This window comes from Microtus pennsylvanicus, chromosome 14 (genome assembly GCF_037038515.1).
Source record: "Microtus pennsylvanicus isolate mMicPen1 chromosome 14, mMicPen1.hap1, whole genome shotgun sequence".
NCBI lineage: Eukaryota > Metazoa > Chordata > Mammalia > Rodentia > Cricetidae > Microtus > Microtus pennsylvanicus.
The window spans coordinates 67,777,524-67,803,568 of NC_134592.1; the positions used below are offsets into that span (position 1 = coordinate 67,777,524).

Genomic DNA, 26,045 nt, shown 5'->3' on the forward strand with positions numbered 1-26,045 from the left:
CCAGACCATTAGTGTGCTTGTCCAGGGAACGTGTGCAGGGCTGGCAAAGCAAACATCAGAATGCTTAGCTGAGCTGTCCTGGTGGTGGAGATGGGTGATTGACAGCACTGATAGCCCGAGTCCCTAGATCACATTATCAGAAGGGCCAGCAGGACTTAGGTTCTGCAGAGACAGTGATAGGGCATTGACTCACTTGTCTGCCCTCAGATGTTGAGATTCTCTTTTCTAACTGCCCAGATTGTTCCGATACGCAAGTGGTGAAAGCAATTGATGGATTTGAGTATGTGGGTGCTCTGATTGCAAAGAAAAAAAAATCAAATGTTGGCTTCCTGTCTTATATATTTTAACAGTTTTTGAGTTTCTTTTCCACACAATAGCTCCTGCATTAACTTTCTGTATAGGACTTCCTATTATCAATGCCAGTGGCGTATGAGTTAGCTCTCCTGGAAGTCTTGAAATCACACCTTTCACGTATGGACGCTAGAACAACACTGAGTACTAGACCAACATCCAGCTTCCCCAGGCATTTCTTAGACCTCCCAGAATCTCATGGTCCACACTGCTTCTTCAAGATCTACGTCATCATTTAAGTTTAATTTAAATAAGCTGAAAGGAAGCACAGAGTTTAACTCAGTTGCAGTAACCACACTCCACGGGATCCGTAGTGACACATGGCTGGTGACAAGAGCGTGCAGCAACACTGCTGTGGGGGGGCATCACTGCAGTGAGCGCTAGTGGGTAGCCTGTGCTAGATCACTTCATGATGCTCCAATCGCATCACCCTTCCCATCAACCCACACATGTCCCGCATTCTTCACTCCGGAATGCCTCCGATCACAACCTAAGACAAAGACTTTCCATGTATGATACTGCAATAAAGGACAAAGCGTATTGAAGAAGCTGGTAAGCTCAGAGCTGAGAGCAAGCGTTGGGCTCTCATGTCCAGGGGAGAGGCAGCCGCCACAGGAGGCCATGGCCCTTCCTCAGAATTCCCCATGTTTATTTCTCTAGGCATCTTCCCTATTATCAAATATTTGTCTTACCTAAGGCACCAAATGTGCTGCAACAAGTAAATACGACAGAGGAGCTGCCTTCGCTTTTATTATTGGTTTCTGTGCTCTGTGTGCTGTGATCTTCTGATTGGTTTTCCTTGAGGTGGAGGAACACGGATGCAAACATTACTGAGGATTAAAATGCTCCCTCATTGAAGCCTTCTTAGAGCTTCCTCAGCTGGCTGTGAAAGCCTAGGGAAAGGCACGCATACTAACGAGATGAAGATGCGTGGGATGCCTCGTTTTCATGCAAGGAACCTTTAGTGTGGTCATGGCACTGGCAATGACAACCAGGCAGTTCTAAGGCAGGAGACTGTCTATCTGAAGCAGGGAGGGTTTGTCTGCTCCATTAGTTAATGTAAAAATCTTCTGTCTTATTTAGAACCGAGCTCTTGCTGAAGACAGAGAAGCAGCAGAAACAATGGTCAATTTTGATAGAGGAAAAAGACTATATTTACATAGATCCCGACCTCTTGAACATAGAAAGAGAGCCTCAGGTTGTAGAAAGTTTCTGGTACTTTGATTGATAGAACTGAGAAGAAATGCAAGCTACTCCCACTTCCTGCTCAGATGAGACTATTTCCAACAGCCGTCTTGATCTCAGGAGTTACTTTATTCTTCCCTGAAGACCCGAGGCTGCCAGGATACCTGGGGTGGCTTCTAAATCTTTGCCTTAATGCGTCTTTGATAAATGCTTTCGGACAGTTAGCAACCCTTTCAGAATACTTGCTGTGCTTTGGTAACATGAGTGGCTCGAGATGTCTATGGGAGACCTGCAGTGACTAGGACATGATAATTATTCCACGTGAAGTACAGACACGGCTGCTTTGCTTGGAAGGAAAAGAAACATAAAGAAAAACAAGAAAGATTTTTTTTTGGTGTAGTAAAATTTTTAGTGTTTTGTTAAAGAAATAAATATACTTGTTACTAAAATTCTGTGAAATACATATGAACATTTTGAGAGAAAAAATTCATTCCAAGTATTGTTTTTTAATATCTTTCTACACATATTACTGCTTTAAGAGTTCATATTGTTGATAATGTTTATTAGCCTACCATTTTTACACGAAGTATGCTTATTTTCCTTCCCATGAGATAATTCCTAGATTTCTAGAGTTCTTTCCATCAGAGAGCGGCTGCTGACCACATTTCCTCATATCACAGATTGCTGATCCTCTCTATTTAGAGTTTTTATTTACCTTATTTTGGGACAGGGTCTGCTGTATCCCAGGCTGCCCTCAAACTCAAGGATGACCTTGAACTTTTTCTCTTTTTAAATTGTCTTTCCAGACAGGGTTTCTCTGTGTAGCCTTGGCTGTCCTGGAACTTGCACTGTAGATCAGGCTGGCCTGGAATTCACAGAGATCCACCTGTCTCTGCCTCCCGAGTGTTGGCCTTAAAGAGAGTATGGGATGGGCAATGCCCACATCTGGAAAGAGCACTGAGAGAGCATGGGGTGGGTGATGCCCACATCTGGAAGAGTTATGGAATCCCCATCTTGGTCTGGCTTGACAGGATAGTACTCACCTTTGAATTAACTGAAATGTTGCTACTTGTATTTAAGGAAGAAAAAGGGAGACTTTGTTTTGGTGTTCATGTATATTTATGAAGGAACTATCACAATCAAATAGTGTGTGTGTGTGTGTGTGTGTGTGTGTGTGTGTGTGTGTGTGTGTAAAACTAGGACCCCACTCTCTTGGAAAATCTCATGTATGCATTCCTTTAACAAGTTCCTGGGCTGTTCATTAGGTCTCTAGAACTTTTTCATCTTATACCTGCAATTTGGATCACATGACCAAAGAGTCACGTTTCTACCAGGCTCTGATCTCTGGAATCCACAACCCACCCCTGCTTCCATGAGTTTAAATACTTCAGATCCACATATGAGTGACAGCATGTCAGATCTTTCCTCCTGTGTTTGCCTGTTTCACTTAGCACAATGTCCTGCAGGTGCATATGTGATGGAGGAAGGTCATTGGTTAAATAAAAAGAAACTGCTTGGCCCTCATTGGTTAGAAGATAGGTGGGAGGAGTAAACAGAACGGAGTGCTGGGAGGAAGAGGAAGTGAGCTTAGACTCCACATCTCTCCTCTTGGGAGCAGACACCTCAGAGAGACGCCATGCTCCCAGCTCCCAGGCAGATGAAGCTCCGACCCAGGATGGACATAGGCTAGAATCTTCCCGATAAGCGCACCTAGGGGCGCTACACAGATGATTAGAAATGGGCTAAATTAATATGTGAGAATTAGCCTAGAAGAGGCTAGATAGAAATGGGCCAAGCAGTGATTAAAAGAATACAGTGTCCATGTAATTATTTCGGGGCATAAGCTAGCCAGGCGGCCGGAGTGCTGGGAACTTAGCCCCGCCGCCCTTATTACTACACATATGTGCTTTAAAGGGCAGACTTCAAGTTCTATTCCTGGAGCACAGGGATAGTATGAAATAGGTGTGCTGGGAAGCTTGTGGAGAAAGAACGAGGTGAGGCTGGAAGCAGGAGGGAGCTGGCAGCAGAACTGTGGCGCATGGCAGGAAGGATGGGACCTTCTTTAGAGTCCACATGAAGAACCCCTTCCATGACCATGTGAACATTTAGTGTCAGAGTGGAGGGTGGGCTTTCCAGTTCAAGAAGAGGGGATGGAGCTATTCTTATGCAAACAGGGGAAGGAACATTGATGGCTGGGAATTTGCTGGATGGTGGTGGTGTTTTATAGAGATGCTCACTGACAGGCGTGGGAAGAGAAGCAAGCTCTAAGGTTGAGGACCGCACAGGAGCAAGGTGAGATTTTAGGGGCAGACTCCGACAGTGCTCTTCTGTTTCCTTGCCCATTGTGCTGTCAGGACATCCTAATCCACAAACAGAGGACTCGTGGGGCAGATGCCATCCTCACAGAACTGAAAATGAAGACATTTTATGCTTATGTTCAATCTTGCCTGGAACGAAACAGAAAAGTGCATGAGCAGTCTGTCTCAAAGATGAGGACCCGCAGGATAGCTGTTAGAGTGATGTAACTTAAGTATTTTGTTCTTTCTAGGCAGAGTGTAGAATCCTTCAGGGACGGGCAAGGTGTTTGGAAACTCACTTTCTTTCCCCAGTGAGGTACTTGGTAAATGCTCCATTGTTGAACTGAGGCTTAAGACGACCCCCAGGGATACAGTAGCATATGCCACCGCTACCCAGGAGTTGGCCTGTTTTTAGAAAGTCACATTGGTTCAATTCCCAACTGTGTTAGCATCCTTCAAAGGGCTAATTAAGACACCTGGCTAAGGTGGGAATTGCTGTCTGGAAATTAAACAGACTCAGTGGGCCCAATGGGGGCCTTGCCGGGATTAGTTCTACCTTAACCAGAATTGTTGATTCCCAGCGGCTGTTTTGTTTGGGACAGATTTACAGGGGCTTCACGAGGAGACTGAGCCATTCTTCATTGCCACACTTGCTTTTATCAATCACAAATGCCTTTAAAAGGAGATTTTAATTTTTAAGTATTTTAATTTGGGGTATGATCCAACTTTTAGCAAAAAAAAAAAAGAAACTCTATTGCAGCCTTTTAGACCATATAATAATTAAAATATTTTACTGCTCGTAAACAATATATGCACATAAACAAAAGATGTCAGGTTCCCAGAGCCCAAGTCCCCAGGAGAATTTCCCAACCTTACACTGCTCTTGTAAGGTTTACGGACTCTGGCATTGTTTGGCATTCAGCAGCAGGCATCTCCATGCAGTGTTGATGTCTTAGTTGCTTTTCTATTGCTGTGACAAAGCACCGTGACCAAGGCAACTTATAGGAGAATGTATAACTGAGCCCCCGGCTCCAGAAGGTTAGAGTCCACGATGGCAGAACAAAGGAGTGGCGAGAGGAACAGCTAAGAGCACCCATTTGTCACCAGCCACTTGTTGAATCTCTGTGGATACCTTTTGTCCCTTTTCTGAGTTCAAATTTAAATGTCTACTCTGACAATCACATTACTTAGAGTGAGTTTATTTAGGTCGGTCCTGTGTTATTTATTGCCACTTAAACTGATGAATTAAACTTCTTGTATGTTGCAGCCTTAGTATAAACAAATGCAAAGCAGATTCGAATGATCAGTCTCCCAAAGAACGTCCTTGAGCTTTCAGTTTGCATCACGCATACAAAGCATCGATAAATGTACTCATCTGTGCAGCTGATAGTTACTTGTAGATGATAAATACTGTGTCTGGGGTTTTGTTCCGGAAGTTGGAAGCCCAGCACGAAACAAAGCTTGTTTGTGGTCCGTGTCTGTGCAGTGTCAGATGTGAAGTGTACTTGTGCTGTGGGTGTGGTGTGTGTACCTACAATCCCAGTGCCTTGACAAAAGTCTATCAAGACCCGCTTATGAAAGGAAGGAGGTATTTTCAGTTCGCACTTCGAGAGTCACGGCAGGGAAGTCACAGCGTCAAAAGTCATGGTTGGGGAGTATAGCACCATGAGTGCCGGTCCCAGCTAGCTTCTTTCTTGACAGTTTCGGGGCTTCAATCCAGGGAGTGGCCCCGCCCACATCTAGGGTAGATCTTCTCACCTCAGCCTAACCAATACAATGTCTTGCAGACATGCCCAGAGCTTATCACCTAGGCGATTCTAGATCAGGTTGAGAATAATTTACCATCACAATATTTTATCTCCAAACAAAAATTCCAGTAATGAATTAGGAACTACAGATTATTTCTACACGCAGAGGCCATGGAAGAAACTCTATCTGCTCTGGAGCTGAGTTTAGGAACTCATTTTACTTAATCCCTGTTAGTCTGAAAAAGAGAGGTGCACCTAGGTTTTCACACAGGCTTTCTTGGAAGTCTGTGTCAACAGCAGGGGCAGCATTTGCTCATCTCATGCCACCTGCAGCTTTGACTCATGGGAAGAGGCCTGGGTTATAGAAATTGACAAGAAATTCCTGCCCCGGGTATTTTAATTGCGTGTGTTTTATAGTTGCTGTCTTTATGAATGTAAGGTGGTTCATGTTTGTAAAATTCTTCACTGCCTTTTCCTGTGCTCCCCCTTTCCCAGGTCTTAGGGAAGAAGCCTGAACTCCCAGATGGGGACAATGATGACGACGCTGTGGCTGATTTAAGTAACAGGAAGATGGCGAAGCTCTACATGGTGAGTGCACGGGGGTGGGGGTGGGGTGGGGTCCCTACTGTATGTAGTAGAGCGTGCATCTTGCCCTCATAGGGAAGCGTGGGGTGATTTTCCACATGCGTGTACTAAAATGTTCACTTCTATACCTTCTTACTCTGTTCATTAATGATAAGAGTTCCTGCTGTAACTTACACAATAGGGTATAGTTACCTCCTTGCTTGTTAGATTTTGATATAGTATAGCTGTTAAAATGTCTCCTTTGAAGAATAAAACATTTTGTAAGGTTTTTCTTATAAACGCTCCATGGGATTGTAAAACCTTCATCTTCAGACTATCCTTTCGGTACAAGGAGTGCTTTCTTTGTCCCAGTCAGTCAGCTGAAAGGAACCAGGGTGGAGCCTGTCCTGAACCAGGCCCCGCCTGACCTAGTGACCGCGTGGGACACAGTCATCTGAGTTTTCTAATCTGAAGGGGGTGGAGGGAGGGGGAGGGAGGAGGACAGAAGGGAGGAGGAGGAAAGAAAGTGGTCCTATTTGTCGATTGCTCAGGTTTCTTCCGACAATAGAATTTTGAATCCACTCTTGGTAAAAAGCCACAGAGCTCGGCAGGGAAGGGGACTGTGAGGATGAGAATCCTCTGTGCCCTTCCCCCTCTTACAATTTCCTAAAGGTGGTTTGGAGCAGGTGGCAACCTCCCTGCACAATTTAGGAATTTTTCTCCTCTTCAACAAGAAGAAAAACTGCATTTGGCAGTCTCTAAGGAACTTTCTTCCTTCCTTCCTTCCTTTCTTCCTTTTTGAGACTGGGTCTCTCTGTACAGTCCTGGATCTCACTCTGTAGACCAACGTGGTCTTGAACTTACAGAGAGTCACCTGCCTTAGCCTCTCCAGTGCTGGAATTAAATGTGTGTGCCACCACACCTGACACCTTTAAGGAACTTTCTAGCTTACTAATGTCAAAGTTCTGAATGAAGATAAATTACTAATTTATGAAGCAGAACTTCCTTTTTATAATGGGAAAGTGGCTTCTTTCCTTCCTTGGTGAGGAAGGAAAATATGATTTGATAATCATATCTGCTAAACACTGATAATTTTAACACGGTCCGTACAGACATTGTTGACTAAATAGTTTGTGGCTTCATTACTCTTTTTACAAACAAATGTCGTTTATTCCCCACTGTTGATCAAAACTCTTTCCTATCTTGAATAGCGTTGTGTATGAATGAATTTCAACTTAAGAAAGTATTAATCTTGAGCTATGGCTCCCTCTAGTGGGGCTATTGTGTAGTGGACAATGTAAGCTGTGTCATCTTGGAAAACATTTGGGAATACCTAAGACTGGGAAGCCCAATCACTGCGGGTACTTTCTAAATACACAGAATGCAAACTCCCCTTGCAGCTGTAAAACTTGGTTACTGATTGAATCTCGGTCTGGAGCCTTCACATCCAACAAACATACAACTGATCATCCTGCAGCCCACAACTGACTGTAAAACCCTGTGCGTGGCAATGGTTCATAAAGAAATGCCACCTTCAACTTTGTACAACCACCTCCAAAGCCTCCGTAAAAGCTTTATCTCCGGCTGTGACAGCAAACAATTTGCCTTGATGGTTCTCTCAAAGTGTAGTTAATTTCAGGACTGAGATGGAAAAATCTACTAGTGTTCCTCCGTGTGGCGACTGCCGCCTGCTAGGGACCCAGTGACAGAAGCCTAACTGAGTTTATGCTCAGCTTTGTGTGGGCTGCAATCAGTGTAGCATCATCACCTCTTGGAAAGTTTGCTCCAAAATTTAAAATAAATGATCATGGAACAAAAGGGCTCAGGGAACTTGGTATACACTAGCATTGTGAGAGCCTCACACAGTACGATTATCAACAAGGTTTTCCATGTTTTAGACAGTGCCAAAGTTTAACTTTCTGTTAGTAGTTCTTCTGCCTCTAGGAATCTTTTTACAAAAGTGTTTGGGATACAATTGGGCACAGGGATGCTCTGTCTCTTTGTCTTGAGACTCTCTCTCTCTCTCTCTCTCTCTCTCTCTCTCTCTCTCTATATATATATATATATATATATATATATATATATATATATATATATATATATATATATAATAAGGCTCATGTTCTCAAAATGCGCAGTCCGTGCTCACTGCACCCACAGAGTGGGTAGCTATCACCACAGCAGATTTAGAACGTTTGTTTCCTCCCAAAAAGAGATCATTTGGTTTTTCTGGTAGGTTTCCGACGCAAGTGGATCCATGAAAGTGACCCTGGTGGCTGAAGAAAATCCCTTCTCCATGGCAATGCTCCTTTCTGAAGAATGCTTCATCTTAGACCATGGTACCGCCAAACAAATTTTTGTGTGGAAAGGTAAGAGAAGCCCTTGCTCTGCTTGCCGTTTTTCGTGCTCACACGGACGCTCTTCTTCCGGGGGGGGGGGGCGGGGGAGGAAATATCCTGATTTTTAAAGAAAAAGCCTCCCTCTGGAGATACAGTTTGTAAATATCTCACCTAAGATGCAGCCAGTGGTCAAACTTTCGGAACTATTCAGCAAAGGTTAGGGAGCTAAGGAAAGCATTTGAGTAACAGAAGTTAAGTATGCCATCAATTACTGTGATATTAAATGTATTTAATACGCCAGGGAATGTCACCATTCTCCCATTGCTATACATAAATTAAATGATAACTACGGGTATTTTTGGTATGTAAGTATTTCTTAATCATATAGTGTATTCCCATCTGAGAGAAACAAGCCTGGCCCTGCTTGGATTCTGAGGTCAGATGAGATTGGGCGTGTTCGGGGTGGTATGGCCATGTACAGGGTAGTGTAGTCCCCGTCTGTAATTATATCTCTTTATTTATTTATTATTTTTATTTTAGGTAAAAATGCTAACCCGCAGGAGAGGAAGACTGCAATGAAGACAGCCGAGGAGTTTCTACAGAAAATGAATTATTCTACCAATACTCAAGTATGTGTGGGAAGAAATCACCAGAAAACTCTTTAAAACTTGAGAGGCATGTGGTTGCCACAAAGCTCGTGGAAAGTTTGTTTCAAAGCAGTGTGTGTGCATAAGTGTGCATGCGTGTGTGCCCGCGTGTGCATGTGAGTGTGTGCATGTATGTCTGCGTGTGTGTGTGCGTGTGTGTGTCTGTGTGTGTGTGCGTGTGTGTGTGCGTGTGTCTGTGTGTGTGTGCGTGTGTGTGTGTCTGTGTGTGTGTGTGCGTGTGTGTGTGTGTCTGTGTGTGTATGTCTGTAGTCCTTCTCCACTTGAGCATGTGTTGCCTTGTGTCATGTCCCCAGCGGTCTTTTTGTGAGGAGCATTATGCAGACAGTGGTGATCAGATGGTAAAGCTACCCAGAGCAGGAGATGTGGTTGGGAGAGAGTATGCCCAGCGTGTGAAAGCCTGGACTCCAGTTCCATTGCTGCCTGACACTGGCTGTGTGGTGGTGCACATCTGTAATCCCAGCCCTCAGGAGGTGCGAGCGTGGAGATCACTTTCAAGACCATTCTCAGCAACAGAGAGAGTTTGAGACCAACTTGAGTTGCACAAAACTGTCTCAAGAAAAAAAAATAATAACTTCCATAAAGACCATTAGCCGTTCCTTAGACCATTGTGAGGACTTGGGTCACATCTCATCAGGTTTGGTTTCCTCCAGATCAGCTCAGATGTCCACTAGCTAGCTACTCCTTTTCTCCATATTTACCCTGGCACAAATCATACAGTGAGATCATTTCTTCCTGGTCAACTCTTTGAGAACCTAACGTGAACAAACATTTGTGCTTTGGTAACACGGGTAACCTTCCTCTCGTCTGTCACTCAGGTTCAGCAGCTGAACGGTCGTCGTGAGAAAACCCTAGGTTGGGTGACTATAGTTGCACAGACTTACAGGGTTACGAGTGTAGTCACAGAAACAAGGACGGCATTTTCATTGCTTCCTTCTTTCTCCTGCCGTAGATATTTTTCTCTGTCTCTTATTTTCCCTTGACTATTATTTTGAATTGCAGATTCAGGTTCTTCCTGAAGGCGGAGAAACGCCAATTTTCAAACAGTTCTTTAAGGACTGGAAAGATAGGGACCAGAGCGATGGCTTTGGGAAGGTCTACGTCACAGAGAAAGTGGCTCATGTACAGCAGATTCCATTCGATGCATCCAAACTGCACAGTTCCCCGCAGATGGCAGCCCAGCATAACATGGTGGACGACGGCTCTGGCACGGTGGAGGTATTTTCACGTCTGTCTATGTCTTTCTGTTTGTGTTTTTATCAGGCCGGTGGAGGTATTTTCGCATCTGTCTGTCTCTTTCTGTTTGTGTTTTTTTTCAGGCCTCTTTATGGCAGTGTCTGGGAGGGGGAACATAGCTTTGGCAATCTTTGAACATTTTTAAAGGGTGAATTTTACTTAGTAAGGCAGGTGGTCCAAGACTGTGCACTGAGCGGTGGGAGCCACAGCCAGAGAGCTGTTGCTGGACGCCAGTCGTGTTTGCATAGGTGTACACTGACGTTCAGGTGGTGGTGGGGGCGACAGCTTTTTCTACCAGAAAGTCCATGTCTGGGGTTGTACAAGGTTGGACTCAGAATGCACCATCGTTTTTTTTTCTCCCTCTACCTGTTGGAAGCATTCATGAAACAAAATGAACTACAAGCAGATCTCTTCTGAGCGCTCGACTTGATTGTATTGATCGACACTTTAATTGCTAAAATTCTCAGCTGTTTTAAGATCAAATCTCTTCAAACTCAGTCCACTCTCCAGGGATCCAACTCAATGAGCACTGGATGATACATCTCTCCTCTAAAATATCTTCATGGCCCCCTGGCCTTATTGAAGGCCTTTCTCCTTTCTGCGACCTTCAGGATTTGAGCCTTGGCCTCCTCACGCTCGTCTTGGTCATCCTCATCTGAAGCATCCCACTCCTCCATGAACTACTGTTTCCTAGCAACTCCATCCAACAACAGCTCTGCCTCCACGGCCTTTCTCCGTGCTTGGAGATGATACTTTCCACAGAATTCCTCTCATAAGCGCCATGGAACTGCTATTTCCTAACAGGTTTCTCCTGGCCCCTCCTCAGCTTCTTGAGGACACGAGTTAGCGCCTTCATATCTGCATGCCCAGGTCTCATCACAATGCTTGAACGACAGATGCTGATAAATTTAGGGATTAAATTTTCCTCCTTTCAGAGAACTGAAGTGTGACACTAAGCTGCACAGGTGTTGGGAGTGGGAAATGACAAGATCATAGATGTTCTGATGCCACCACCAAAGGAAATCAACTTCCTGGTTGCAACCTCTCCTGCCTGGGTGTCCTCTCTGGAGTTTGGCACAGGCAGCTTGGCTAGAATGCCCTTGAATGGACGAAGCTCCCAGCACCCACTGCGCCTACAGAGAAGTCTCAGCTGTGCCACAGCTTCTCTGAGAAGGCCTCTTAGGCCACACTGGGGATGCTACACCCTGGAGGCTCTGTGTAGGCTCTTGGGGTTGGCAAGGCTGTGTTGCTGAGCCCTCTGCTCTCTAGAGGGATGGCTCAGGGATGCAGGTCCCTAGATGCCTTTCCTGTTCTTCCTGATTGCTTACTCCACATTCCAAAGCCAGTACTGCCCTGCTCCTTTCCGGCACTCGTGTGGGAGGAACTGTGCCCTATGCAGGTGCACAATGTGGCCTCTTGTCACTGGACACTCACAAATGATGGAGAAATATTTTACTCTAAAGTTGAAGCCCATTTCTGAACTGCACTGCAGTTTTTACTGTAGTAGTACCATATTATTTTCATGAATTTAAAGATACACATGTGTGCTCTCTCTCTCTCACACACACACACAGACCAACAGTCTCAGAACTACTGGACATGGTGGCACATGCCCATAATCTTAGCACTTACCAGGCTAAGACAGAAGAATCATGGGTTCAAAATCAGCCTGGAACATATAGGGAAATCCCGTCTCAAAGGAGAATGACAAGACGATTTAAAAGCAAAACCATCAACAACAAAATTCTCAGAACTGGCTAAATATTGAGGAGGAAGCACAAGAAACAGAAGATTTTCAAAGTCAAGAAGTTGTCAAATTCATTAACCTTGTTTTCACTTGATTATAAACTGGTTAGAAAAATTACAAGCATTGCTTGATACTGAGTCTGAGGTGGGAGCTCTTTATAGCTTATGAGTAGTATTTTAGGTCTCTGTTTCATTTGCCTTTTTCAGATCTGGCGCGTGGAGAGCAGTGGGAGAGTCCAGATCGACCCACACTCCCACGGCGAGTTCTTTGGCGGCGATTGCTACATTATCCTCTACACTTACCCCAGGGGCCAGATCATCTACACATGGTGGGTCTCTCCAGAGCTCAAGTGCCACGGGGCATGCTACAAATGTAGTATTAGGTGATGCACCCCTGACTACAGCAGGCAGCTAGTACTCAGATCATGGGTACCACAGGGATGTTATTTCCCAAAATAACAGGGGTTAGGCAGACATGATTACTCAGTAAAGTCATTCAAGGGGCTAAGGCCATGTTTCTTTCAAATGGATATGAAAGTACCCACTGCACATATCTCTAGACGTCCACAGGGCAATCCAGGATTAGGAGGTAACAATACGCCAGTAGCTTTAATTGTTCTGGTCGAGTTGCACCGTTTGCTTCATTTCGATATTTTACAGTACCTTAGGTCTCTTTTTGGAGTGGTGTAAGAACGTAAGAGGGTGTTGGAAGTTAACTACAAGCCAGTGTGATTTGCTTCATTCCTCTAGGCAAGGAGCAAAAGCTACACGAGATGAGCTGACCATGTCTGCATTCCTGACTGTGCAGTTGGATCGGTCCCTGGGAGGACAGGCTGTGCAGGTTGGTGTACTTTACCTTCCCATCTCACGCGATGGCAGAGTTTCCACTTCCGAAGGGAGGCTCAGTTCCCACATTCTAAGGGATTTTGAAACTTTTATGTCGATTTCTTTTTATTTTGAAATTCAAATATTAAATAACGCGCTAATGATCTCAGATTCAGATTCACCAAACGCAAAATAAAGACATCAACAAACTAATAATTTCAGAGACCAAGAAGGCATAGAGACACCCCCATATGTTACAATCACTTGACATTTCCAGTTATGAACGAACAGTAATAATAGACAGAATTATGTGTTTGTATGTGCACATCCTAATCCTGAGACCCTGTGAAGATGTTATGCTACAAAGCAAAGGAGAATTAAAATCGAAGACAGATTCATAATCGCTCAACATCTGGCCTCATGTTAGGGAGATGGCCCGGGATTACTGCATGAGGCAAAACACTCATCAGGGTCCTTAGGAGTCAATTGCTGAGACTGCAGTGTGAGAAGGATGCAGTCTGATGGAGACTCTTCGGAGAATTGCTGGTTTAGGGGAAAGAGGGACCCAGGAAAGAAGCTAGGCAACCTCTGGGTCCTGAAAAAGGCAAGGAGAAGAATGCATGCTCTCGTCCCTTCCTCTCTACCTGCAGTGTGTCTGTCTTCTCTCGTCATCTGCACATGCTTGTTTTAGCTGGACATCTCTCTCTCTGTCTTTCTCTTCTACTTCCTCTCTCTCTATAGCCCTGTTGCTTACCTTACCACCTGTCTGTATTCTCTGGTGGGTTTGGGGGGGGATTCCATTTGTTTCCATGAGCTGGGAAAAACATCTCCTAGACAGTTCCCAGTGGCCTGATTTTGACGGTTCTGATTCAGCATCGTGAAGTGTTCTTGTCACAAGGATGTGGCTGCTTAGCTACCTCATGTATGATGTCAGGCGAACTCAGGTTCTGTATGGCATAAAAGGTGGTTTTGTTTTGATTTTTCTCTATGATAGGTAAAGGGATACACAGAAAAACTTTGTCTCAAAAATAAAACAACAAAAAAGGGCTTTTGGTTAGTGTTTTGTTTTTCAAACCTTTGTAAATATGTGGTTTGATTTTTCAAGTGTCAAATTAAGCAGAGAGACGATTCAGATGCCTTAAGGCATAAGGTGCTGACATGGAGGCTGAACTTGGTCTTTAGCTGATTTCTTTCCATCTTGGCATGAGTTAATAGACACACAAACAAGCTGACTCGTGTGTAAAGGGGCACACCAGCCATGTTTATAAAAAACTGATTAACAAGGTTGCTGGAATCTTTAGATGCATGCAGCTCCATTCCTAACCAAGTATTTCATTCACGGGAATATACAATATTTATAGTCGGGGAGGATATCACCTCCGTTGTGTAGCTGAGCTTACAGCTGTTTCTCACAAACGATTCAAAATGTTTGCACTACACATTGTGCTTCGAGATTTCTCAGTACAGAAGATGCCACACAACTCACAAGCTTCCAGGAATGAGCCCGCTGAATCCTACGGCTGACGGAATGCTAATTTCTTATTGACTCACTAGATGGCAGGACTTCACAGGAATGGTTCTCGAATAGGTGGAGGTCGGCCTTGCTCTTGCAAGTGTTTTTGGTAGAGTAACTTGGCAATATTTACACAATTATTACACAATTTAGCCCACCGTTTGCCCTCTCTAGTTCTCTTTGGAGGAAAGCAGGGACTGTAGCCAGTGCCCCCTTCCTCGTGCTGGCGATTGCCGGTTATATGACATATTAGTGGATTTCAGTGCTCCGTCCTGCACTTTCCAAACTGAGCAACCACACCAGAAGATGCTTCATAAGTAGCTGCTCACCCATTTGGATGTGGGCTTGTTGAACCACACCTATGACGTCAGTTATTTTCAGTGTTTCCCGGGCGCCTATAGTTGGGGATGCCCCTAAGTTCCCATTTGCCTAGCTTCTGGAGGCTCTTCGTTATAATTTCTGCTCCCCTGCCCTGTGCACCCAGGTCCGCGTCTCTCAAGGCAAAGAGCCTGCTCACCTGCTGAGTTTATTCAAAGACAAACCGCTCATCATTTATAAGAATGGGACATCCAAGAAAGAGGGGCAGGCGCCGGCTCCCCCTACTCGGCTCTTTCAAGTCCGGAGGAACCTGGCATCTATCACCAGAATTGTGGAGGTAAGGCTACGTGCTCTGTGAATGTGCACCGGGTGTGCACTTGCCAACATGCCTGGCCTCTACACACTGGCAAACAAATGCCCTTTACGTCAGCAGTGTGAGAATATCACAGGCAGGAAAACTGTGGCAGCAAGGGGCAGGAAGCAGCTAGAGCTCTATCTCGGGGTAGGAGGACCGTGAGGCATGGTCAATGGCCATGAAACCTGGGGATATCTAGGAGCCCTTTGAGCAAGAAAATCTGGCCACACTGGAGTATCCATCACAGTCTGAATTCGAGCCACCGTTGAAGTCCAGCTTTCTCCCACGGCTCCGTGGCTCCGTGTCTCCCCAGATCTGGAGCTGTCTCTAAACCCTTTCACTTTTCACGAGTCACTCAGTGAGCTCTGAAAATCCAGCCCATCTTTCCTCAGTCTACTGCAACATCTCTGAGACTCCTCCTGCCTCATCTCTGGCTGTCCTCTGAGGACTGCCTCCACCAACCCTCTGCAGTGGAAACTGATTCCTCTCAGGCTCCATTCACTAGGACCCCTGGATGGGGAAGGCAGGACAGTGTTCTAGCCCACTCAGGCCCCCCTCATTTCTCTTCTTATTATGGGGCTCCCACCTCCCACCAAGGCAGCCCCTCCCCCTGTAGTCTCTCCCCCACAGCCCTCTTCTGTAGTCATATTCTGAGAAGCTGGTCCTGCTTCCCTTCTCATTGTGATGGCTTCAGCCACAGGCTCTGCCACTTTCCTTCTGTCTCCTTTTCTTCCAACAGTCTCCTCCTTGTACATAGTTTTCTGATGACGTGGCTGTGTCCACGCGGCTCCTGAACGTTCCTCCGAAACCTAGCCACCCCTCCAGAGCGGTTCTCCTGGGGTTTACTCTGCCTGACCTCTAGGCGCTTAAGTGTTCCAGGTCAAGGTGATCTTATGTGGTCAATCATTTAAATTTGGCCTCCATATTGATCTCACTTACAGGATTCTGGGCTCAGATTCTCATGTTTTCAATCATAACTATTTTTTTAAATCCATTCTATTGACAGTGGATTCTTTCTCCGTAGACACTCATTTGATTTTAGATGGAAGAGCCAATCATACTGTTCCACTTGAGCTTGCTTTGGCAGCACAAATACTATCATTGAAATGCTATGGAGACGAGCACTATGTTCCACTGTAAGACTCATGGTCCCTTCCGTAGTTGGTGTTTCTTTGGGAGACATCATCAACTGCATTCAACAATTTCCCCCTTCTCCTTGCAGCGTCCTGAATCAGCCTTTACCCTCCAGTTCCGCCCATACATCAGTCACGGTGATTTTATGTGATCTCTGTCTTGTCTCCTGGAAAGCTGATGCTTCCTAAACAGGAAAGAGTTCTCCCTCCCCAGGCTCACACCACTCTGGGCACTGGCTTCTTGTCACCTTTCTTCGTATTTCTGGCTGTTTCTTCTGCATTCAAAAGGAAACATATAGATAGGAAATCCAGACCTGGTGGCTAGCATTCTCCACCAACTCCCCTGATGGTGATTTCCTTCAGCTTGGTCCAGGAGGCCTCGTTCCTGCTGAAAGAGGATAATTATGCTTGCTGGAATGCTGCCAATCCCCAAAGCTTGTCTTTTAAATTCCAGCAGCCATCCTTTCCTGTAGCTTTTCTCTCTAGGTCAGGTTGTCACAAACTGGCAAGACCCATCTCTCCTGCAGCAGAGGAGTTGATCTGGACGGTCCAGTGAGGTGGGCCGAGTAGCGACATCGGTCCAGTGTCTCACCCCAGCCTTCTTGACATGCTCCCGGCTGTAGTCTCGGTTGTCCACACTCCTGCTTCCCTCATCACTCCTGGTTTGCTCTGTCTCAGTCTGGCTGACTGCTTGTTCCTGGTCTCCCTGGGAGTCATATGGCACTCAGCTCCACAGGACTTAGAGAATCCCGCCTAGTTATGTGATTGTGTGTTCAGACCAGGTCTCACAGACGTGGTCACAATGTCACCAAGCCACAGAGTCGTAGATCCAAGCCCATCCTAGAATGCTGGTGATCATGGCCAGGCCAGAGACTGCAGGGGTCTTGGCCCTGCCTGATATTTCTGTAGGCCACACCCACTGGACAGTGTCTTACCCATCTGAGCTCCCTCATCTGTGGGCACAGGAATCCAAATTGCTCTTGGGAGACCTGGGGCATTGTCTTCATCTTCTGCTTACAGGGAAGGTGTGCGCTAGGGCTGCTTTTCATCCCCTACACAGACCTATAATTTGAGCCAGCATTTATCTGAGTTAGAGAACGACCCTAGTGCTCCTGAAACTATCGCTTTGTCCTCCCTGTTCTATGGGCTTGGGGGTCCCTCTTTTCAGTGGGGAAAAAAGGGACCAGCTTTTCTTTGCTTAGCATTTGAAGTTGCACCCTCTGTTCAGGTGTCACATGTATCTTGCCCCCTGTGGTATCTCTGAATATTATTTTTCATTACTTTGTCAAGTCCTCAGTTGGGTTGGTTTTAATCTTTAGTTTGTGTGTGTGTCTATGTGAAAATCTACCAGGTTTGTCTTCCATGTTTGCCTACCATGATTGGTAACCAGAAGAGGGTGTTGGATATCCTGGAGCTGGATTATACCAGTTGGGAGCTGCCCGTTGTGGGTGCTCGTGATCCAACTCAAGTCCTCCAAAAGAGCAGTGTGTGCTTAACCACTCAACTGACTCTCTGCCCCCTTGCCTTGCTTTTGAGACAGCGTCTTCTGTGTAGCTTAGGCTAGACTTTTCATGATTCTTCTGCTTCAGCCCTTAGAGTGCGGGAATTATAGGAGAGAACTATCATGTTTGACCAAAACCCTCAATTTTTGACTGATGACTATTTTATTTATTTATTTTTAATTAATTAATTTTGAGGCAGGGTATCTCTATGTAAGCTTTGCTGCTCTGGGATGTCTGTGCATTCCAGCCTGGCCTTGAATTCACAGAGACTCTGCCTGCTTATGCCTCTTGAGTGCTGGGATTAAAAGCTTGGGATACCACACTCTGCCAAATTTTTAAACTTTGCTCTACCGCCTGAAGGCAGCTGAGCATCATGTGACCAGGACCAAGGTGTCCTTCCTCCAGTGTTCCAGGCCTCTAATGCACCTCTGTCCTGAACTGGTTTCCTGGGTTTCAGCAGAAGGCTCTGATAACCTCCATAGTTCATTTGAATCCTTGTGTTATTTTTCTCTCATGCTCTAGGTTGACGTTGATGCAAACTCATTGAATTCCAATGACGTTTTTGTCCTGAAACTGCCACGAAACAATGGCTTCACCTGGATCGGAAAAGGGGCTAGTCAGGAGGAGGAGAAAGGAGCGGAGTATGTGACTGATGTCCTCAAGTGCAAAACCGCAAGGATTCAGGAAGGCGAAGAACCAGGTGTGTGCAGTGGGTTAGAGTTGCCGCTTTCTTATTCAGTGTGCTTAATTGACCTCAGTCAATAAGTAGTCATTTTTTGTAGTGTTAGAGTTGTGCAAGGATGCCTCCTTTAATTGCAAAAGTGTTGATGGCATCTGGTATAATACATTAGGGTGAGACAATATTGCCATTCAGGTAAAATCATACCAGGCACGCGCTCCTGAATATACATCGGCTCACTCATTGTGCATTCCACAGAGGAGTTCTGGAACGCTCTTGGAGGGAGAGGAGACTACCAGACCTCACCATTGCTGGAAACCCGGGCTGAAGACCATCCACCTCGGCTTTACGGCTGCTCCAACAAGACCGGGAGATTCATTGTAAGTGTCTTGAATAGACAGAGCCTAACGCTAGGTCTTCTGTGCTGGCTCCCAGAACTTCCCGCTGTGACCCTGTGAGTCCTAGGTGAGCTTCAACTGTGGGTGACAGTCTTCACTCTGTACAGGATAGCTTAAGGCCCAATGATATGACCAATGCAGAAACATCTAGAAAACTGTAAAGTAATAGATAACAAAATGCCCTTAAAAATAGCTACTTTGTTCCCGTATCAGCCTTTGGTGTTTCTTTGTGAACTGTGGGTGACTGGATCTGCTCATTTAGAAGTTAGATACTTTCCTGGGGGACCAAGTGTAAGATTTCCAGGTAGTTTCATAGAGGAATAGAAGTTTTCTCCAGGTTGACTGAATGAAAAAAGTCACAGAGAGCTTTGTGGTCCCCTGAAAATTAACTGACATCCACGGGAATGCTTTGTTTTATAGTCCTTTGAAATCCAGGCAATCAAAAGTAAACTTAGAAGACTAGGGACGTCTATTGTGTGACAGGAACAAATGTCTCCTCACCCCAGATAGGGAACCAGTGACAGTCCAAAGTAAGGAAACCACAAGTCCAATTTGGTGAACCACTGAGTTTTGCTAGTCATACTTATAGGAGCAGAAGTGATTCAAAGACAGCTACAGCATCAGCGCCAACTCCTGCATGGACGACAGCTCACGAAAGCTGGAAACCTGGAGCACACGGCAGGGCAGGGCTTGTAGGCAGCTCAGTGGGCTGGAGAAAGTCTCTTCCGCGCATCTTACCTGTCTTGTCTCTCAGCAGTCCTTGCTGTTTAGGCATGTTCTGGGAGGAAGACACCTGATGTGTCTAATCAGTTTTAGGTACTTTCTGAAGTTGTTCAGTGTTTTACTTCATGAGCTCAATGCAAGATGGACTGTTTTACCTCCCTTTAGAACATTACTCCCTGAGTGCTAATGAGCTTCCCTCCCGGGTGGAATGTTTCATCTGGGAGGAAATTGTGCACCACAAAGTCTTGGTGTAAGTTGTTTTAACACAAGTGTGGTAGATTGGGGTGTTTCAATGGCAGGCATGGCTTTCTCATTTTCTACAGTCAGAGAGGTCCAAGCCAAGGCACCAGCATATCTGTTGCCTGGGAGGGCCCTCCTGCATTATCACGTGGCCCGGTGAGCTGAATCTGTCTCTTCTTAGTACACTGCTCCTGTTACTGGGCCTATCCTCGTGACCTCAACTAAACCTCATTACCTCCCATCAGCCTCTGCCTCCTGACACTGAACACAAACATGCAGTCCATAACAGTACATGACTCTATACTGGGTTGTGAAATTTCACTCTAGGCTATAGCCACTCACCTCCACTTCATCAGAAAAGTTTGACCATCTCTGACCTGCTAGACTTTGATGTGAACTTAAAGGAGGGATTCTTTTCACCCTTGACTTACTGGTGATTCAGCTGAGCGTTGTTCAGTTTCCATGAGCTTGTGGGCTTCATATACTTAGTGTTGTTGTGGAATCCTAAGTTTAAGCCATAGTGATCCAATAAGGGAGGGTATTCCAATTTTTTGTATGAGTTGAGATTTGCTTCGAGACCAAGTAAATGGTCAGTTCTAGAGAAGGTTTTGTGAGGTGCTGAGAAGGCATATTCTTTTGTGTTTGGATGAAATATTCTCTAGATGTCTATGAAGCCCACTTGAGTTATAACATCTGTTACTTTCCTTACTTCTCTGTTAATTTTCTGTCTGAAAGACCTGTCTATTGGTGAGATTGGGGTGTTAAAGCCTCCCACTATTAGTGTTTGGGGTTTGATGTGTGATTTAAGCTTTAGTAATGTTTCTTTTACAAATGTGGGTGCCCTTGTATTTGGGGTATAGATGTTCAGAACTGAGACTTCATCTTGATAGATTTTTCCTGAGATGAATATGAAATGGCCTTCTCTATCTCTTTTGATTAATTTTTGTTAAATTTAGCCTATTTTCTTAGATATAAGGATAGGTACATCAGTATGTTTCTTCTGTCTGATTGGAAAATATTTTCTTAACCTTTACTCCGAGGTTCCCCAAGATTTGATATTATTTGTGAATATTGTAAAAGGTAATATTTATTGTAAAGGGTGTTGTCTGTTTTTGAAGTTCAGGTGTTTTTCTTGTATGCAGCAAAAGGACGGATTCTGCTTTCATATCTATTCTGTTAGCCTGAGGGTTTTTTTTTTAATCAGCGAATTGAGTCCATTAGTATTAAGGGATATTCCTGTTAATTATTTATTTATTGGTTTTGTTGTTGTTGGTGGTGGTAGTGTGTGTTTCCCTTTTTTGGTATTTGCTGATGTGAGATTATCTATTCCCTGTGTTTTTGTGGGTATGGCTAACTTCCTTGGGTTGGAGTTTTCCTTCTAGTACTTTCTGTAGGCCTGGATTTGTGGACAGTTATTGTTTAAATCTGGTTTTGTCATGGAATATCTTTTTTTCTCCATCTGTGGTTACTGAAAGTTTTGTTAGGTATAGTAGTCTGGGCTGGCATCTGTGGTCTCTTAGTGTATGCAAAAAGGCCTTCTGGCTTTCAGAGTCTCCCTTGAGAAGCTGGGTGTCACTCTGATAGGCCTGCCTTTATATGTTACTTGGCTTTTTTCCTTTGTAGCTCTTAATATTTTTTTATCCTCTAAGTTTAGTGCTGATGATTATTTTATGGTGAGGGGACTTTTTTTTTTGGTCCAATCTATTTGGTGTTCTGTAAGCTACTTTCATAGGCATATCCATCCTTCTTTAGATTGGGAAAGTTTACTTCTTTGATTTTGGAGAATTTATTTTCTGTGCCTTTGAGCTGATATTCTTCTTCTTCCATCCCTCTTATTCTTAGGTTTGATCTTTTTATGGTGTTCCAGATTTCCTGGAGACTCTGTTTTAATTTGTTGGATTTAATGTTTCCTCTTTCATGTCTTTAACACCTGAGATTCTCTCTTCCATATCTTGTATTCTGTTGATTATGCATTCATGTTCATTAAAATATTCAAAGTCTTTAATTTCTTTATTATTTCTGCCTTGACCCACGAGTCATTCCTTAGGGAATTGTGCAATATTCATGAGTTTGTATGCTTTCTGTTGTTTCTGTTTTTGTTGATATCCAGCTCTAACCCCTAGTGGTTTAATAGGATATGGGGTGTTATTTCAGTTTTCTGTTGAGAATTGCTTTGTGACCTAGTATATGATCAGTTTTGGAGACGATTCCATGAGATATTGAGATGGTATATTGTGGTTGGGTAAAAACCTTCTGCAGATTTCTGTTAGGTCAGTTTGAGTCATAACATCTGTTACTTTCCTCATTTCTCTGTTATTATCTGTCTGACAGACCTGTTCACTGGTGTTAGTGGGTATTGAAGTCTTCCACTATTATTGTATGTGATTTGATGTATAATTTAAGCTTTAGCAATATTTCTTTTACAAATGTGGGTGCCCTAATATTGTTCTTCTGACTTAAGTTTTTTTTAATGATTAGATGATTGATAAATATTCTATAAGAAGACAGTATGGGATTGGAGAGGTGGCTCAGTGGTTAAAAGCACTTACTGCACTTGTAGAGGACCCAAGTTCAATCCCAGAACTCTCAGCAGTTAGATCACAACCACATATAACTCCAGCTCCAGAGAATCCAAGATACGCTCTTTTGACTTCCTAGGGCCATATGTACACACACCCCCGACACACACACACACACACACACACACACACACACACACACACACACACAATTATTAATAATCTTTAAAACAAAAAGACAATATAAAGCAATTGATTCCTCTCTAAACATGTTAGGTTGCTTCTGGTTTGTTTTGCTTTTGCTTTTTTGTTGTTATCTTAAGGATTTCAGAATCTCCTCAGGGCACAACAAACACATTAGAAGGCAAGGCCACCTGGTTAGCTTCTCTATACTATTTTCCTGTGATAGTCAGCAGCACAGGAAAGTACTGCTAAGTCACATTTGTTAATATGGACTGGCAGAGGCCAAGGTCAGTTCAATGCATGTGACTGACTGCTCAGATGGAAGGTACATGGAATTGGGGACCAAAACCTAAACTGTCATATTTTCCTAATAATTAGGGAGAATTGCAGAATTCTCTAAGACACTGAACCACAGATTAACATGTGTTTACTCACTTTGATACTGCAGTAACTTTATCATTTAATCATTTTTAAAAAAGCAAAATGTATTCCATTAGAACTAAAAACAATGAAAATTTCCATATATATTATACTGCCTTATTAAATTTGTTAATTGATTAAATTAATTACTGACTCTTTAACTATAACTTATAAAAGGTAACTCCATACACAGACAATTATATCAAATGTATTGAGACTAGGCAGGCAACAAAATCTGTGGAGCCTTTGTCATGGGAACTGCAAGTCCAGGAGGGCTGTGCTCACATGGACAGTTCATGTCCATCCTAAAGAGGAGCTGTGCTCACACAGACTGTTCATGTCCATCCTAAAGAGGAGCTGTGCTCACGTGACCTGTTCATGTCCATCCTAAAGAGGAGCTGTGCTCACATGGACAGTTCATGTCCATCCTAAAGAGGAGCTGTGCTCACACGGACAGTTCATGTCCATCCTAAAGAGGAGCTGTGCTCACGTGACCTGTTCATGTCCATCCTAAAGAGGAGCTGTGCTCACATGGACAGTTCATGTCCATCCTAAAGAGGAGCTGTGCTCACACGGACAGTTCATGTCCATCCTAAAGAGGAGCTGTGCTCACGTGACCTGTTCATGTCCATCCTAAAGAGGAGCTGTGCTCACGTGACCTGTTCATGTCCATCCTAAAGAGGAGCTGTGCTCACATGGACAGTTCATGTCCATCCTAAAGAGGAGCTGTGCTCACACGGACAGTTCATGTCCATCCTAAAGAGGAGCTGTGCTCACGTGACCTGTTCATGTCCATCCTAAAGAGGAGCTGTGCTCACATGGACAGTTCATGTCCATCCTAAAGAGGAGCTGTGCTCACACGGACAGTTCATGTCCATCCTAAAGAGGAGCTGTGCTCACGTGACCTGTTCATGTCCATCCTAAAGAGGAGCTGTGCTCACACAGACTGTTCATGTACATCCTAAAGAGGAGCTGTGCTCACATGGACAGTTCATGTACATCCTAAAGGGGTTCTAATGCTATATTTATATTAGGCACTACCCAGACCAGACTGTACCATCAATATGTGATACTTGATTACATAGATAAATCTGTTCCCCTAAACTGAGGAAAATGTGACTAATCAAGTGTTTCCCTGTCACCAAAAGTACAAGACAGCATTTGTCTTCTGTGTATCAGAAACTTTCTTGCTGTATTGTTTGGTCATGAAATTCTCCAAACATTTCAGATTGAAGAAGTTCCTGGAGAGTTCACGCAGGATGACTTAGCAGAAGACGACGTCATGTTGCTCGATGCGTGGGAACAGGTATGTTTTGCTCACAACGAGAGGCTGTCCTTATGATTGAGAGTGGACAGCACTTGCTTTGAGGAATGCTAATTCAGATAATAAGTGGGCCTGGGGACCTAGACTGCGCTCAAGATGAATGTCATGGTGTTCGGTGATGTCTCACTCTGAGAAGAATTCTACAGCGCCCACCTGTACAGCTTTAGGCCAAAGGCTCCGGCCGGCCGCCTATTTGTAAACTATTCTCACTGCCGTCTGTGCCCTCATCAAGTTAGTAAGTTCATGATTATGCACAATGCTCTGAGAGACAGAATTGTTGAGAATTTCTCCTGAATTTTGACAAGATGTCCTGAGGAACCCATCCCTGTTGGGCGGGGGGGGGAGGGGAGGAGGAACAGCGCGGAAATCAGCCACAGAATAGGTTTGAATTGAAGCAGCAAAATGCGTTACTATTTCAAAGATCTTACTTTAGGAGAAAATCAGTAGTGACTGGATAAGCTATATACAGCTGGTGGTCTTTTAAAATCTCTGCGTAAATTAATAGCTGTGAAAAGGACAATCATATGTTAAGAACCAAATTATATAGAACAATATGTCAAACACTGGACTAGGAGTTCTAGATCTGCCACAGCCTTGTTTTCAGGTCTTCCCCCCCCTCTCTTCTTCTCTCTCTTTTAAGAATTATTTATTTTGGGCTGGATTGGCTCAGTGTTAAGGGCACTTGTCATTGTGAAAGGCCTGGACTTGATTACCAGCACACATGACAACTCACCAACTCCTTGGGCACCTAGCACACATCTGGTGCACAGACATACATTTGTAGGAAATACACTCGTACACATAAAAATAATAAAAGTAAATCTAAAATTTAAAACATTAAAAAATAATTATTATTTTATGCACTTGAGTGTTTTGCCTGCAGAGGTCACGAGAGGACATCAGATGCCCAGGAACTGAAGTGATGGATGGTTGTGAGCCACCACGTTGGGTGCTGGGAATCAGACTCAGATCCTCAGCAAGAGCGAGTGCTCTGGACCCTGAGCCTTCAGATTGGTGACTAGCAGCTAAGTCACTCAGTAAACCACACCTCAGCCTTGGGTCTTCAAGGAGCATACTCGAATTGGGGGTTTTGTAGCAGACTTTTTCTTTTAGGCCACCAACCAGCTCCCTAATCATGACATGGAGACTTTTTATTAGTCATTAATGCTTGACCTATCTTGGGCTTTTTTTCTAGCTAGCTCTTTTAACTTAAATTAACCTATTTCTCTTTATCTATCTTTTATCTCAGGGCTTTTTACATTTCTTTCCTTCTGTATGTCTTACTTTCCTGCTTCTTCCAGTGTCTGTGTGGCTGGTGGCTGCCTGGCTTCCGGCCCCAGGCGTGTCCCTTTTGTTTTCCCCATTCTCTTTTCTCCCTGCCCACCAGTCCTGCCTATCCCTCTCCTGCCTAGCTCTTGGCCATTGAGCTTTTTATTAGACCAATCAGGTGCCTTAGGCAGGCAAGGCCAAACAGCAGCACAACTTTACATAATTCAATAAAGGCAGTGGAAACAAACGGAACACATCTTTGCCTGGTTAAAGTAATATTCCACAATGGGGATTCAGTCCTACATCCTCCCAGTCCTGCATTCCATTTCTTTATAAATTATCCCTTTTACTCAAGATACTGTGCTGTCATGGTGTCCTATGTGCTCTAACACATTGTGTGTGAATTAGAACACAATGGAAACTTAATTTGGCCAAAGTTGCTTACAGCCTAGTGCCTGTAAGGTGACTTTAAATGTAAGGTAACTCAGGAAACTGCTTCAGAATTAGAATAAC

At 44.3% G+C, this 26,045-nt stretch overlaps 1 protein-coding gene across 1 annotated transcript in view; it reads left to right on the forward strand.

Moving 5' to 3' along the window:
* Positions 1–26,045, forward strand: part of Scin (scinderin) — a 64,296-nt gene that overhangs the window by 35,942 nt on the left and 2,309 nt on the right. The window contains exons 5-14 of the mRNA XM_075948031.1: positions 6,077–6,169; positions 8,382–8,514; positions 9,025–9,113; positions 10,152–10,367; positions 12,339–12,460; positions 12,882–12,972; positions 14,954–15,124; positions 18,300–18,477; positions 18,715–18,836; positions 24,168–24,245. Coding sequence (XP_075804146.1) covers positions 6,077–6,169; positions 8,382–8,514; positions 9,025–9,113; positions 10,152–10,367; positions 12,339–12,460; positions 12,882–12,972; positions 14,954–15,124; positions 18,300–18,477; positions 18,715–18,836; positions 24,168–24,245 — 1,293 coding nt within the window. The remainder of the gene's footprint in view (positions 1–6,076; positions 6,170–8,381; positions 8,515–9,024; positions 9,114–10,151; positions 10,368–12,338; positions 12,461–12,881; positions 12,973–14,953; positions 15,125–18,299; positions 18,478–18,714; positions 18,837–24,167; positions 24,246–26,045) is intronic.